Consider the following 15,560-nt stretch of genomic DNA (forward strand, 5'->3'; position numbering starts at 1 on the left):
TACACACATATATAATGTAAATAATAAAGACATATATAAAGCATATCTCACATTTTTTCATTTCAACTACTGTTAAATAAGTGAGTTATTATGGACTTGACTCCATTTTAATGAAGCAGAAGGAGAGAAAGACTAGGATTTGATTGACAACATTAGGAAAAGGTCCAAATGTTTAACATGAATTGGTAGGAGTTGGGTACCTCTAGGGGCTTGGCTATATCTTAAGAGGATCTTTGTGTGAACTTGGTAATAAAATAGTTCATTTTGTGAAATGATTTCTTCAAAAAGTAGTGTAAGTATTGCCATCTTCTTTTACTGATGAAGACTCCGAGGGCCAGAGATGTTAATGACTTTCACAAGGTTTCATAAGTAGTGAGTAATGGAGCTGGGTCAATGACTCAAGGCTCCTGATTTAAAATCCAGAAATCTTTCCTGTCTTCTGTGTGGGATGGTTTTTGTCTATTTTCCACACATTATGAAACAGCAGAAAAACAGGAAAGGTCTAGTTTAGTAATTAAAAGCATAAAATCCAAAGATTTTTCTTTTGCATTATGGGTGTTGAGTATCTTTGTTGTGTTGTCTTTTAGGTTTTTGGCTTCTTGGCAACAGCAGTATATGCTGCAAATACCTTCTTAGCTGTGCAGAAATGGAGAATGAACATTCGCCAGCAGAGCACCAATGAATACATTCGTGCACGGACAGAATCTCGAGAAGTGGATAGCCGTCCTGAGATACAGCGTTTGGACACATGAGAAAAGGAGCATCCGAACAGGAATGGGGGATGAGAGAGAAGACATCAAACAAAGAAAACTTCTGTCTTTCTCCTTCTTTTCCTGATTCCCCCCCAAACTCCTGCCATTATTTTTCATTATTTCATCATATCAAACTTTCATACAATTTTTAATTTTATGCTTCTTAAGGAAACAGTTGGTTTTGGCAAAGAACATCCACAGCAACATCATTAAGGAACTTCACTTGATCCATCAGATGTCCTAGCTGAAAGCCCAGAGATCTCAAGGACTCTGAAGTAACCACAGTAGCTGGGTTTTTTTTTTCAACTTTTAACCTTAATTTTGTACAAGCTGCATGTGGTTTCGTTATAAACTAGAATTCAGTTAGATATCTTCATGACAAGGTCAGGAGTTTGAGGGTAGGTAAAAGAAATGTAACTCAAGTTGACATCTAATGTGATGACTTAGGAAATAAGGGGCGAATGACACCGGTTTAGATCAGGCAACAGCCTTCATGGGGTGACCAGTATGGACAGAGAACAATTGTAGTTGCTTACAACCCAGGCTAATGTTTGACTTGCCAACATAACCCCTTAGTTATTAGTTTTTGTCCTCTAATTTTGTGACCTGTGGATAACTGAGACAAATTGTGAAGCAAATTATGGAATTGAAAACTTTGGTAACATGGACAGAAAGAAGTCAGCCAGAGTCTGTCAAGTTTGGACCTTTCAGAAATAAAACACTGGTAATATGGGGATAAAGAACACCAGCAGTTAGGGCAATGGGCTCTATATTGGTAGGACTACATTTTATTTTTGGCCATAATGTAAAGTCACTCTATTGTCTCCCATAAACAGCTAATTTGAGTCTGAGTGGAGTACATAATTCCCATATTTCTACCTAACATGAATGCTGTGAAGCCGAATTTGGAGGATTTCACATGAATTCGTAATGCAGTGCCCTAGCCAAAACACATTACCACTGTGTTCCATTAACTATAGATGAGATGTGTGTGTGTATATTTCAAATAATTGTGTGAATACACACACCATATGCATATGTGTCAACCTCTACACCACGCCAGAACCAGTTCTTTGCCATTGTGTTCTGCTCATAAAGGTCTTTCAGGTCATTGTAGTATATGATGGTACTAGAACAAATTTTTACATAGGATGAAGAACATTTTCCTTTGATTACAAATATTGTGTGTGACAATTGACCAAATCTGGTTGGGGAAAAAAAAGAAACGGCTCCCATTCATCTAGAAAGGCTAGAGGTTATCCCAGTTAATTTAATATTCAGATTTAAATGGGGATTTCTCTTATATATCCTACCTATTTAACACTGCAAGGATTGATGGTTTTGCATCTCTTTGGGTCCTGCCTCTACTGATTGCAAATTCAACCCATCCTATATCTTAACCTAAGTTTTCATGAATTTCTGTGGTTGAAATAATTCATTTTCTTGTGGTCTTCCTTCTGGTAATGAGTCTTCCTCTGTCTGCTTCATTTGATTGGTTCTTAGACAGCAGATATACAGCCTGACTCTGAGCCTGCAATCAAAATCAAAAAGATTTTGATTTGCTGTAGAACCTGCCAAATTGTGCTCTGCTTGCTTAGATTTGAAGAGCTCAGTTTTGCCTCCATATCATGAAGAATTGTTAGACTAGATCATAACTCCTCAGTTCCCAAAGAACTAAGTACAATTAGCCAACCCACTAGGACTTTGTTAGTCATAATACACTCACTTTTTCATTCATCAAATATTTATTAATTTTACTGCACTGTGCTTTCTTTGCACTTGGGGACCTACAAAGACACATTCTTTGCACTAAAGGATGTTCTTCCATTGATTCAAAAGTTTCTCCAGTTTATCACAGGCCTCAGATTCTTATTTATGAAGAGAAGTTTCTATCATACATTACTGTCAGAAAGTTCTATTTAAGTTTTCTTTGTTGTTTTGATTTTGGAATTTATAGGGAGAAGTTGATGCAATTTAGTCTTTCTTCTCTTGAAGATTACCTCTAAGGAGCAGAGGTGAATTTGCTGATTGTCTTAGTTTGGATTGATTTAAATGTTTACAAATCTCTCTCTAGCTTGACATTCAGCATTTGCTGAGAAAAAGACTATTTACTGTTCGTCAGAGAATCTGAATTTTTCATTAAAGTGTAGGGTACTTGGAATTCATTTACTGAAAAATTTAATGCACAGCTTCTATTATGTCCTATGTCTCAGCAGGTGCATGAATACTTTCACACTCATGTACCTGCATGATTTAAATGCATTTCATTCATTATGTATTTTACTTAGTATGACTTCCTGGTGCGAGACTGATAAAGTTACTCATTTTGGGCATATGAAATACTAAGTCTAGTTTTCCTATTTTTAAAAGTATGTCAACATAATGTTAACTTTGAGAACCTCAGATGACATTTAACTTCAGTTGCTATGTTCCATTACTAAATAAGTAATTATTCCACATTCTGTGCTTAGGTGGCACATGCAATAGCTCCAAGTCATTGCAGCTAACCTTAGAGAGAAATGGGTCTTCTACCACACCTAAAAGAACTCTTGGTATCACCATTCCTTTGAATCCACCCAGAAAGTAATGTTTGTGTGACAGCTTCTGATTTAATTTTCTTAGCAATGACTTCAGGAAGAGTGTAACATCTGGATCTAATCTTTTAGTTTTACAGGTTGCATTCACCTTCACTGCAGACATGCATTATTAGTGACTAGACTCTCACATGCTTGCATGTTCTGATGAGTTGTTTTATTTTATTTTTAATTTTTAAAAGAACAGAATCATGCTTCTTATCCATTACTTAGTTTCAGATTCATTTAAAGGAAAGATCATTGCAGCCTGTTGCTTTTCATTAATTGTGGCTTATTTTCAAATTTCTACCAAGTATGTTCTTTAGAAAGCTATTTTTGAAATCAGATATGGAGAGAATACTAGACAGGATGATTACTAGAGTTTTCTCAAGTGATTTGAAAAAAGTTTACCATTAGGAAGAACAGAATGATTGAGCTAATGCCTGAGGAAGGAAGAGAGTTGATTATGTAGTAAAATTGCAAATAGAGTATAAGATACATAACAAATATGAGTGTAGTCCATGGAAAAATCTTGATCTTTTGATAGGTCACAGAGTTAGAAATTATTAAGTATCTAATTGCATACCAGTGACAGAATTTTTGGAAGTATTTATTTTTTTAAGATTATTTTTAAATCTTTTTTTTTGCCATGGAAAGAACTATGTAGGTTTTGTGTGTTTCCTTGTAACTGGCCAGTGAACAGAAAGAAAGTAAAACACATTTCAAATACAACGTAATATATAATCATATAATTTAAATATGGATCATATGGTCAATAAAGTAGTTCTAATCTGGGATGAAGATAACACACTAGTATCCCTTCTATTATAATTCATGTAATCAGGCAATGAAGACCATATATAAACTTAAAATTGAAAATGAATATTTTGCTGGTTAAAATATTATTTGAATAAATCTTAATTTTAATAATGATTCCTACTTAAATTTGTTATTTCCTATAAATCACAGATGGAACATATTTTTGTTTTAGATTCGAGGTGTTAAAAAGTTGAAGGAAAGTTTAAAAGGGTAATGCTTTTCTGCCTCCTGAGGTGGCAGATGTGGCATCAGAGGATAAGGATCAATTTTAATAGCTCGCAGTTTAATAACTTGTCAGCTTCTTTAGACTAAACAGCATACTGGCATTCTGAATGTGGAATTTCACATTGCTTTAGAAGTGATAAACTCTGTATTGGGCTTTAAAGAGATCAGAATGTACTTTTGTTTTCATGACAAAAAATGGAAAAGATACTTTTCTCCTTTTTTCCTCTTTCTAAATTATGCCATTCAAATTTATATAAGTTTTCCTTTTGATCTTTTCCCCTTTCAAAATTACACCATTCACACTTATATTACTTTTCCTTTTTGGTCTTTCTTTAGACTATTGCAGGATGAAAATAATGCCCCTTTTCTTTTTTGGTCTAGAGGCATCATAGTCTCACAAAAATGTTGGACCATTCCTGACTCCAAATAAAATTAGGAAAAGACAAATACTTTTGCAGGTAAAGTTATTTAAATTGGGTACAATCCGAAACAAGTTAAATGAAAATATTTAAAAAAAATACCAGGAAAGCCTCTACTTTCTGAAAGAACTGTGTTGCATACCAAGTTGTGGGACGTTGCCATCAGTATTGGTCAATGACACAACTATACCCAAAAGATCTCTTGGGAACTCTGTTCTTCGGAGAAGTGAGGAGGGAAGTGGTTCCCATTCCCAAATACCCACTCCTCTATGAATTCGTTCAGTTTAGATCTTTTTTAGCTTTGAAGAATTCTAGAAGAGACAGATCTGATGCTTGCTGATGCCTTTCCTTCCTTGGCCACTTCTGTTGTCTCTTTTCCTAGTGAAGTTTTTCCTCCTCTGAAATGATGCCTGTTTGCCTCTCTTCATAGACTGGTTAAGATGCTTTGAGTATGGCTTTGCTTGTTTTGTGGTCTTAAAGACTGGGGTTTCATGCTGTCTTTGTGTGTGATTCAGACTTAGGTTGAACCACAGATGGTCTCTGTGGAGATGAAGCATGAAGTGTTTTGTCTGCACAAATATATGAAGTCTCATTTGCAATGAATCAGCCGTAAAGGAAGGGAAACTGGTTAGATCTTTTTTTTTTTAATTTTTTTGAGCCTTGAGTAACCACTAAGTCTCGCATGACTAGAATTTCTATATTCTATGGTATGGTAAAGTCTAAAGCAGTAGTATTATTGAAGAGTCCTTAGATCTCCATTTTCTAGGAGGATACATCAAAGTTGCTCATCTCTCATCCCCAGGAGAGGCAATTTTTATTATTATCTCTATGATTTGTCATAGCAATAAAATAGAAAATATGTGTGATTTTGAATCCATTTTGATAACTTCCCACTTGGCAACTTCTTTTTGCCATTTCATTTTCTCTTTTGTCAGAAACAAAAAGAGGCCTTGAAATTAAACTGTTGAGTTGTGGCAGCTGCTGTAGCAAGATTATCTGAAAGAAAATGATGTTTAACTGACCAGCTCAGAAGGTAAAAGAGGCAGCCAGTGATAGAGGTTGATTGGTAATCAATACTCAGGAACAGACTTAAAGGAAATTCTTTCTGGACTCTTAGTAGTCCTGTTGGTGCATTTGTTCTAGATACTTTGATATCACTTGAGTTTGATACTAGAACCTGGCCGTCTTAATATTACTTTCTACTCTCTGAAAACCTCCTTCCCTTTATTAAAAACAAAAGATCCTAGGGAAAAATAGGTCTCTCCCAACTTAATATGAGTAACTCATATTTCTATACCACAAATATTTGATACAGGGTATTTAGAATCAGATGAGCCAGGTTCATGCGCTGACCTTGCTCTTTACTTCCTCCTACTTGTGGCAAATTACTTTCTTTTTGTGAACCTGAATTTTTTTCAATCTATAAAATGAGGGGGGAGGAGGATTTCTTCCAGGTCTAAGTCATTGATCTTAAGGTTTTACAAAGCACTTTCCTTAGGACGACCATTGAGGTAGGTTAGATCAGTTACTGCTTCCATTTTAATATGTTGAGGAAACTCAGATCAAGTGTTCAAGGTCACAGTGCCTGGGATGTCCTAAGTACTTAATATCAAGTTTTCTATAGACTAGATCTTAGAACTCAAGACCAGTTTTTTTCACTACTCCAACTCACTGCCTCTATTTCAAGTAATATCCTTTTGGATGGTAGCAGCCTACATAGGTCCTTTTTCGGAGAGTAGGGAGACAGGAAAAAACTGCCTCAAATCTTTACTGATAACTTTGCCTGTAGGACAGGTACCAGATAAGTTGTAACAACAGGGTCCAGTATAGATACACTCACTTAGCACTATATTGCCTGAACCAGGGATTTGCATCAAAAAAAAAAAAAACCAATCCTGATAGAATATTGCTACCAAACACTATTGTTGCATCAGGAGGCTTTTGACCAATCTGCCATTTGAAATGTTCCTATGGAATTCCTGTTTCCCCATAATATCATCCTCTTCACACAGTATATTTTCTTAGAACTGGCCAACATTAAGTGGAATAGTCCTACAGTTACTGACATAGGATAGCTATGACTAGATTGTGTCCCCACACATTTTAGAAGGGTATCATCAGGATTGACTTTCTGTGCCTTTTTGATGTTTTAAGGACACACCTAAGACTGAATTCCTCTTATCTTCTGTACTTCTCAGTAAGGTTCAAATTGTTGGAACAATGAAAACTGCCTCACTGAGAGAATGTGACCAAAGGGACTAGGATATTTTAATACATTTCTTAGAAACTGCCTTAGAAATAGTCACAGTACTTAGTTGTCCAAATGTATTGAATAATAGCATTTGCAAAAGCTTTGAGCACTGTGCTCCTATTTTAAATCTGGGAGTTTAGATGACAAATTTAATTTGCTTTAATGATTTAGCAAGATTGAATAGTAAAGGAATATACTTTATTTAATTCTTCTCATTTAGCTTTATTTTCCTTTGTTTTGGGGAGGGACTAGAGAATGTTTTCCCCTCCCTATCTCCCTACTTCTATTTGGATACAATTTCTGAACCAGTAATGACTGTCAACAATATCGTTTTAATTTATGTGAGTTTGGGTAGTGTAAGGATTTCATGATATTATTTTGATAATTGTTTATACTTTTTTGATAGGAAATATAATAATGGTCATATTATTTGCTAGCTCAATATTTCCTGTGTTGATACCATGTGTATAATGGCTATGAATTATAGCTAGAGGTCAGGGAATCTTAGAATATAGATATATCATTCTATTTTCTACATTCTGCTGAAAGAAAACAATGGATTATCAGAAATATTGAAATCCTTATTAAGAATACGTCTAAAGTTAGAGGGCCTCATTTTTAATAGCAGTTTGTGTATGTGTGTTTTGGAATTAGGGCTGGTTCCCAAAATTTCTCCTAATAACCTCACTCAAAGTATAAAAGGATAGATGAATATGAATTTGGAGGCAGGGGAAGGTAAGGAGGAGGGCATAGGATTTTCTTAATCTAGGAACAGCAAAATCTTATTAGTTTAGGCATGGGAGAAATAGGTCTTAATAACTGAAGATCCTTGTAGACAGTGAGTGACCCTTGTGTCTTCAGCAACCCTAAAGACATGGTACTCTAATTCTGTTTTTAGAAAATGGGAAGCTCAGATAAGGGGAAGAAGAGGTACTTTAATCCTAGTGTCTCTGTAAAGAACTGATTCACTATGTCTGCTTTTTTTGTGTTTCTGCCTTGATTTTGCTTCCTTTACCCTTTGCAGAAATGTCTTCCAAAAAAAATGACTTCATTCCTTTTTATAGAAGTGACAGTAGTAAACGATCAGCATTTAAAAATGTGAACTGGTCAATCCAAAGCCAGTAGTGGAGTGGTGGCCGCGCTCTTCAGGGGGAAGGGGGATGTAGCAGCCTCCTTCAATCTAGGTCCCAACCCAACCCAATTTGAATGAGGCCAGATAGAAACCCTGTGAATGCTGCTGCTCACCACTATTGTTTTGTAAGCTTCTTCTAGTTCCAAGAGATAGTTGTCTCTCTCTTGCTTCAGACTGAACCATTTTGAAATGCATTTTCAAATTCTCCCCTTTGTTGGAAACAAATTTTTTTATACATCATTGAGGGAATCAGAGCTGTCATCTAGATTTGTGTCCATTTGGGCCCATTTTTTTCCTCTGATTAAAGTGGTAGGAAGTGAAACTATTTGTATATGTTGAGGTTTATAAGGGTTCAGGAACCCATGGCAAAAATAATAATCTATTTATTACTCATTGTGTTTTGATTTGAAAATTTGATAACTGTTCTGTCTTTTCATGTTTTTTTAAACAAATATAAAATAACTACTTCACCTTTGGTGCCTTCCAAGTTGTCGGATAAGCACTTGTTAATCATGAAGATGAAAAAGATGTAAATTTATTGTCGGTAAACACTATTTTTGTAGCATGATCTTATGATCTTCTCTTTTTAATTTTGCTTTCACTGATGCCAGTTGTAATATTTAACCAATTTTCCTTTTGTGATCTAGTTAGCCGGGTTGCTTCTCCTTTTTCCCCTCCATTGGTTCAGAAGGACTGACTTTTCCCCTCTCAATTCTCTTTGCTCACTTTAAGAAAGACTGAGAGTAAGAACATTTCTGTGTAAAATGACATATTATCAATTCAATTACATTTCTTTTTTGGAACCATTTTTTGAAATCCACACATGGACTTGTCCTTCCTAATGTGTATTTATAAAAAATAAATGTTGATTTCATAATAGAAGGGAGGAAATCTAGTCAGTTGCCCATATCTGGGTCATCTTGGGGATTAAATTCTGACCCACAGAAGTCATTCTAGGGAGCATCATTGTTTGAACTAATTATTTCTCAGTCAAATCTGACCCTTTTCATGTCTACTGCTCACTTAAAATCATAGGATCATAGAATGGTAGATCTGAGAGAGAAGTATGGGGCCATCTAATCATAACTTGTTTGTTTTACAGAGGAAAGGAAACCAAATCCTAGAGGTTTATTTTATGAATAAGGTCCCTGGAGCCTGACTCATTTGTTAGTTGAGTTCCCTATTACTGTAATAGTGTCAAATGTTTTTCAATGTAGAGGATTCCTTCTTCATGAAAGAGTTGGTTTAGATGACCTTCAAGGCTTCTTCCAAAATCATGATTCCATGAAGTGACTTGCTCCAAAATCTGTATAGCAAGTTTGTACCACAGCTAGAATGAGAACCTAGCCTCTTCACCCCTAGTCCATCAAATTTTCTATTTTACCAAGCTATCTCCATCCAAAGAGAAAAGTACAGGCTACTAGCTAGAGCTTCTAACTTCTTACTGTTTGGAGTCAAACTCTTCTTTTTAGTTTGGTCTGTTTATGCCTTGGTTTTCTTTAATGCTCCTTTCAGGAGGAGATGAATTGCTGGAGAATCCTTTTTTTCTCTTCTCTGTGAAGTAAGTAAAATGTCTGCCCAAGTAAAAATCTTAGAGATGGGGCCAAGCTATTGCAAAGCAATGCTAATGATTTTTCAGAAGCATCACAAATATATTTTAAAGAAACTTTTTAAAATGTTTCTTTTCTCAAGTTTCAATTTTCTTTTTTTCCTTTTGAAGGGGAATGAGAATGGGAAGGGTCATATGTAGGGATTTCACAGTTGGTAAAATATCAAATCAAATGGGAAATTGATTATCATAGTTTTCCACAGTTACCAGATTTAAGCCAATAATATTTTTTCCCTCTAGAAGTACTATTAACTGGATCAAAATTAACCTTGATGTAGTTTGTGTTTTCTTTAAGTGATATATTTGTTTGATTCTCTCTATAAACAGTTTAAAGGTACAAGCATCCTACATTCCAAGATAATACTCATTTTATGAACCTGATTTTCTGAGTGTAACTTTTTTGTAGGTTTTATTTTTTTTGTTTTCTGATCTTAAAGATGAAGTTGAAGGATTGTAATTTCATAATGGTATTATAAAAAGTGAATTCGAATTTACTTTTGATTTTGATTGTTTTAAGTATGTGACATTCTAAAAAATGATGTTTTGCTTGTTATATATTTTTAAAAAGGGCACAATATGAAGGGTTTTTTGTGGTAATTTCTTGATTTCAAATGAAGTATTATATTCATTGAGTTTTTTTTGCTCCCCCACCCACATTTTTACTCTCTTCCTTTTGATATACTAAGATGCCGAACTTAACCAGTTTTCATCTTGTCTTGATCATTTTCATAGTGGTAAAATCTGTATTTTTGTATGTAGGGGGAGATAATTTTCTCAACACTAATCTCTGATAAATATTGTACGAACTTGTGAAGGAATTTCTTGTTGAATAAATGTATATGGCTAAACAAACGAATGCATCTTTTCCTCTCCTTTTAATCCACCCTATGTTCTTCACCTCTTTGTAAATAAGGGTGCAAGTCCATTTCCTGAAAGTGAAAGTCTGTTCTATGCTTGGAAAACTAACCTATCTAGAACACTGAAAGAGGAAGAATGGCACCATGCATACCTCCAATGGCTGCTGACTAAACTGACACTGTCCTTCAGGAAAAAAAAACAAAACAGGCAAGATGGAATTTACCTAAATGCACTTGTTTTCAAGTGGTGGTCCACATGAGCCATAAAAACCCAAACCTTTTAGTTTCTTGGGACAATGCAGTTGCTTATTTTGGAGCACTGTATTAGCAATCATAAAACAAATTTGGATTCTGCTTCTCCCTAACATGGTATAACCTTGGATAAGTCACTTCTCTCTGGTCTTCACTCTCTGGATATTGGGAGAGCTAGGTTAGATGGATCTCTTTAGTCCTAGCTCAAAGATTGTGTGATTCTGAAGATACATATTATAGATGGTAGTCCCAAGTAACCCATGTTAGTTAAGGTCTTTTAGTACACCCATGGTTCACAAATCATGAGGCTCTTCTAATAAACATATTTTTAATTCTTTTATGGAATACTATATTCAACACTGCAAGGGATATATGATGGTCATGGCTCTTGGTTTATGGTGATAGCATTGATTAATAGTGCATACACCAATAGCATATGGTAAATATGATTGCAAGTGTGGCTCAGGAATCGGAATTGTGAAGAGCCCCAGGATATGAGTCTGAGCCATTTATTGATTGGCTTGGTATCACATGGACTGATCATATGGATGATAATAGTTATTGATTTGTAAAGCTTTATAGTTAATGTCAGTAGTCAAAAGTAGTGATAACTATATTGAGTACCTCTATGAGACAGGCTAAATGCCGAGTTAAGTCTTAAGGGTTAGAGATGCAAAAAAGGGGGAAAATGGTCCTATTCTCAAAGATCTTGGAGTCTAATGGAGGAGGCAGGATGCAAAGAATTATGCATAAATAAATGCAGGATAAATTGGAGAGTCTCAGTAAGAAATCACTAAGGAGTTCTGGGAAAGGCATTTTACCCAAGATGGGACTTGAGCTGAGGCATGATGGAAATCAGGGAAGCTAGGAGGCAGAAATAAAGAGGGAGAGAGTTCTAAGCTTGGAGCACAATCATTGAAATACACAATGTCAGGAGATGAGGGTTTTGCCCAAGGAACAGTCAAGAGACCACCAATTTTCACAATGTGGAGGGGAGTAAGTTCCAAGGACACTAGAAAGGTAGGGAAGGGCCAGTTTATGACGGGCTTTGAACATCACCTGGGAGATTTTTTGGATCCTGGAAGCTTTAGGAAGCCACTAGTGTTGGGAAGTGGGAGTAGGAGGGAGAGTTGATACATTCAAATCTGTGTTTTAGACCCCTTTGACAAGAGAATGAAAGGTGTAGTGGGAAGAGTCTTGTTGCAGGAAGTTCTATAAGCCACGACTGCCATAGTCCAACCTAGGTTTTATTGGAAATTCTAACATTAAATTCCATGATTTCATAATGATGAAGCACTGGCATTGTGTGATCTACACAGGAAAGAACTTATGTTTCTTGGAACATTTCTAAGTGGGTGACATTTTATAGAGCATATTCTTTAGAAAGTATGAATTAGGGGCTTTTAATGTAACTGACTAAAATGTACTGTCTAGAAACTTAGAAAAACTGAAAAACGAATTTCTATGATTGATTGTTACTCCAGAATCCATTACCACTTTCTGGTAGGATTTGACCCTGGAGAGCAAAGGTAAATCACTTGTTGACATGCAGTATTTTAACAAGTAGAAAACTTTACAAATTGAAGGCACTTATACATTCATTTGAGTTCTGAAGTCATAGCAAATGTACTTTACTTAGGGAACTGCTTTTGTATATTGCAAAGTTTTTAGGCTTAAATTTTATATAAAATGTATTAAAAGATTATAACATCTTGTTTAAGAGAGAGAAATACATAAAATATCACAGTTTCCTAAAATGATTAAAGATTGTCCTCATCCTTGGAAAAAGTCATTGACTATGTTGTAGTTTCCACAGTACTTTGGTCTTCTATGTACCCCTCACCCCCTACCCCTGAGTGTCCCTAGCCTGCTAGTGAGCACCCATTTTGAACAAAAGGACTGGCTACCAACAACTGTCTTTATGATTTTGCTGCCAATTTTCTTTCCCCTGAGTTTGTTTTTTAACCTGTCAAATGGGGATAAAGTACACTTATACCATCTCATTCACTGGACGGTTGTGAGAAAGGCCTTAGAGCTTAAAGAAATCCAAACTGCTGGTGTATTCATTACCTTGTCTCTGAGGCCCCTTCCAACTCTGATAAATCTCTGATATTTATATCAAATTTTGATTTTTAGCAGGGTTGGAATAGTGTCCTTTTCTATTGAAGAAGGGCAGCTGATTTCCTTAGGCTACCCTCACATCTGGACTTAGATCTGTAGGTTCAGGTTCAGATGGAGTGATGAATATCCACTATTTGAAATGAAAGGGGTCAGAACTGTCTCTGTGCACCAAGAACATGGAGAAAAGAGTTGTCTCATAGTAAATTCTTAGAGCATTATTATTCAAAATGTCAAATGATTCAAGTGGATAATACCTAAAGATCTGTGTGTGTGTGCAATGCATCTGCTCTTGGAGAGAGGGAAGGAGAGAGACAGAGAGAGGGACAGGGCCAGACAGGAGAGAGACAAAGAAGGAGAGACAGAGAGAGGGTCATGGAGCAGAGGTCTATCTCAGTTTGTGGGTGCATTGTAGGTGCTTCATAATTGATTGCTATGTTAGGATGAAGAACAAACTTGTGACTTAATTTGGACAACAGCAACATAGTCTTAAGAATTACTTGGAGGCAGTGAAAATTTAATCATTTTGTCCATTGTCATTGAGTAAGTATGTCTTAAAGGCAGGAGGGCATCTAAGGCACAACAATCATCTAATTAAGAAATATGATTCCTTGTGTGATCTTGGGTAAGTCCCCTGATGAGCTTCAGTTTTCCTCTGTCTCATAAAGAGACAATAGGAGGGTAAAGATTTTTTTTTTAAGTTTTTGCAAGGCAAATGGGGTTAAGTGGCTTGCCCAAGGCCACACAGCTAGGCAATCATTAAGTGTCTGAGGCCGGATTTGAACTCAGGTACTCCTGACTCCAGGGCTGGTGCTCTATCCACTGTGCCACCTAGCCGCCCCCTAAAGATTTTTTAATATTACAAAATGGAACTCTCTTTGGCAAATACATATTAATCTTTTGTTAAGCAAGGTTACATGTGTTGCAGTGAAGGGGGTACAAAGATCCTTTTTGTCCAATAGACTTTCAATATCACATGTAATATAAAATGCTTGGTAAAAACCGAGGTAGCAAGATTTTACATAGCACTCTGGGACCTGAATGCAGGTATAGACTAAATGCCTCCATTGCATAGCATTCATTTTTGACACAAGTCTAAATGGCTCATTGGTTAGGAGAGACATTTGTGTAAAGTGAATTCTCCATTATTAAAAGTTTAAGACTCAAGATTGTGGAGTTAGCTCTGCTAAACAAAGACTGTTAAGCAAACCTGGTACTGAAGAGACACTTAGACATGGGAAAGCTGTGCAGGCTGCAGACTGCGCTAACATATTAAAATCTGTTTGGAGGATAGAATGAGCAGGAGGAAGAGGTGGGAATTGGATTGTTCTCCCCAACCACAATCCCTTGAGAAACAGTAACATAGAAGGAAGGAGAAGCAACATCCAATTTAAGAAAGAAAAGTCTCAATCCCAGCTGGCAGTGTACTTGGAGACTGAAAAATTAAAGCACCCACTGAGATTCCCATGGTAGCTTGTGCAATAGTGATGTCAAAGCTCGTTGGTTGTCAGTCAGAATCAGAATTGGAGTCTTCCTCTGAAATGGAAGGGGGAAAAACTCTTTAGAAACAGAATTGCTCTTTTGCTATTGACAGGTCAGCAGCTTTGAAGGATAATGAGGCTGAGGAGGGCTCCTCTTAGAATAACCACAACTACCTTCTGCTATCCAATCTGGTGCAAAAACTGACCATTCTTACTTAGCCTCAGATCTTTTCTAGACCTATCTATTCCTCCCCTAACAAATTCTCTGGGTTTTTTTTTTTGCCTGGGGCGGGACAGCATGATGTGATTTCAGAAAGACCTCTGAACTGGAAGTTGAAAGACATGATTTCTTTTTTTTTTTTCAAGGCAAATGGGGTTAAGTGGCTTGCCCAAGGCCACACAGCTAGTAATTATTAAGTGTCTGAGACTGGATTTGAACCCAGGTACTCCTGAATCCAGGACCAGTGCTTTATCCACTGCACCACCTAGCCACCCCCAAGACATGATTTCTAATACTAACTCTGCTGCTATTATCCTTAGTCCTAGGTGGCGTTATTAGGAAGAAGAGGTATCATTTAACAGTCAGAATTTAGACTTTACAGTTTCCAAAGTGCTTTATAAATATGATCTCATTTTCTCCCAATTCAAACCTAGGAAATTATTAATATTAATAAAATATTAATAGGTCCATCTTACAGATATGTCAAGTGACTTTCCCAGGGTCACACAGCTAGTAAGGCTAGATTTGAACTCAGATCTTCCTAACTTCAAATCCAGTGTTTTATCCACTGAATTAGGTTGCTGATGGGTAAAAGTTTCAGAGAGGAATAGTTTAGTTTGAGAGGAGAAAAAACTTCCAAATAAGAGCAATCCAAAAGTGAAATGGGCTGCTTCAGGTAGTAATGGATTCTCCCTCTGGAGATTTTCAAGTAGGGACCAGATAATAGCTTTTTAATGCTTTCCTTGGAGGACCATTTCCCACAAATATTTTAGGATTTCCAGTCAAGTATGGGTTGGACAAGATACCTTTGGAAAGTTTTCTTCCAAGTCTGAGATCCAGTGCTTTTGTGAC

The 15,560-nt window shown here is 36.2% G+C and overlaps 2 protein-coding genes across 2 annotated transcripts in view; one reads left to right on the top strand and one right to left on the bottom strand.

Moving 5' to 3' along the window:
• CMTM4 (CKLF like MARVEL transmembrane domain containing 4) overlaps nt 1-6,705 on the top strand; it is an 87,493-nt gene extending 80,788 nt beyond the window's left edge. Inside the window, exon 4 of the mRNA XM_074203137.1 lies at nt 588-6,705. Coding sequence (XP_074059238.1) covers nt 588-752 — 165 coding nt within the window. The 3' untranslated portion in view covers nt 753-6,705. The remainder of the gene's footprint in view (nt 1-587) is intronic.
• CMTM3 (CKLF like MARVEL transmembrane domain containing 3) overlaps nt 3,573-15,560 on the bottom strand; it is a 40,650-nt gene continuing 28,662 nt past the window's right edge. The window contains exon 5 of the mRNA XM_074203143.1: nt 3,573-14,543. Coding sequence (XP_074059244.1) covers nt 14,515-14,543 — 29 coding nt within the window. The 3' untranslated portion in view covers nt 3,573-14,514. The remainder of the gene's footprint in view (nt 14,544-15,560) is intronic.

This window comes from Macrotis lagotis, chromosome 1 (genome assembly GCF_037893015.1).
Source record: "Macrotis lagotis isolate mMagLag1 chromosome 1, bilby.v1.9.chrom.fasta, whole genome shotgun sequence".
NCBI lineage: Eukaryota > Metazoa > Chordata > Mammalia > Peramelemorphia > Peramelidae > Macrotis > Macrotis lagotis.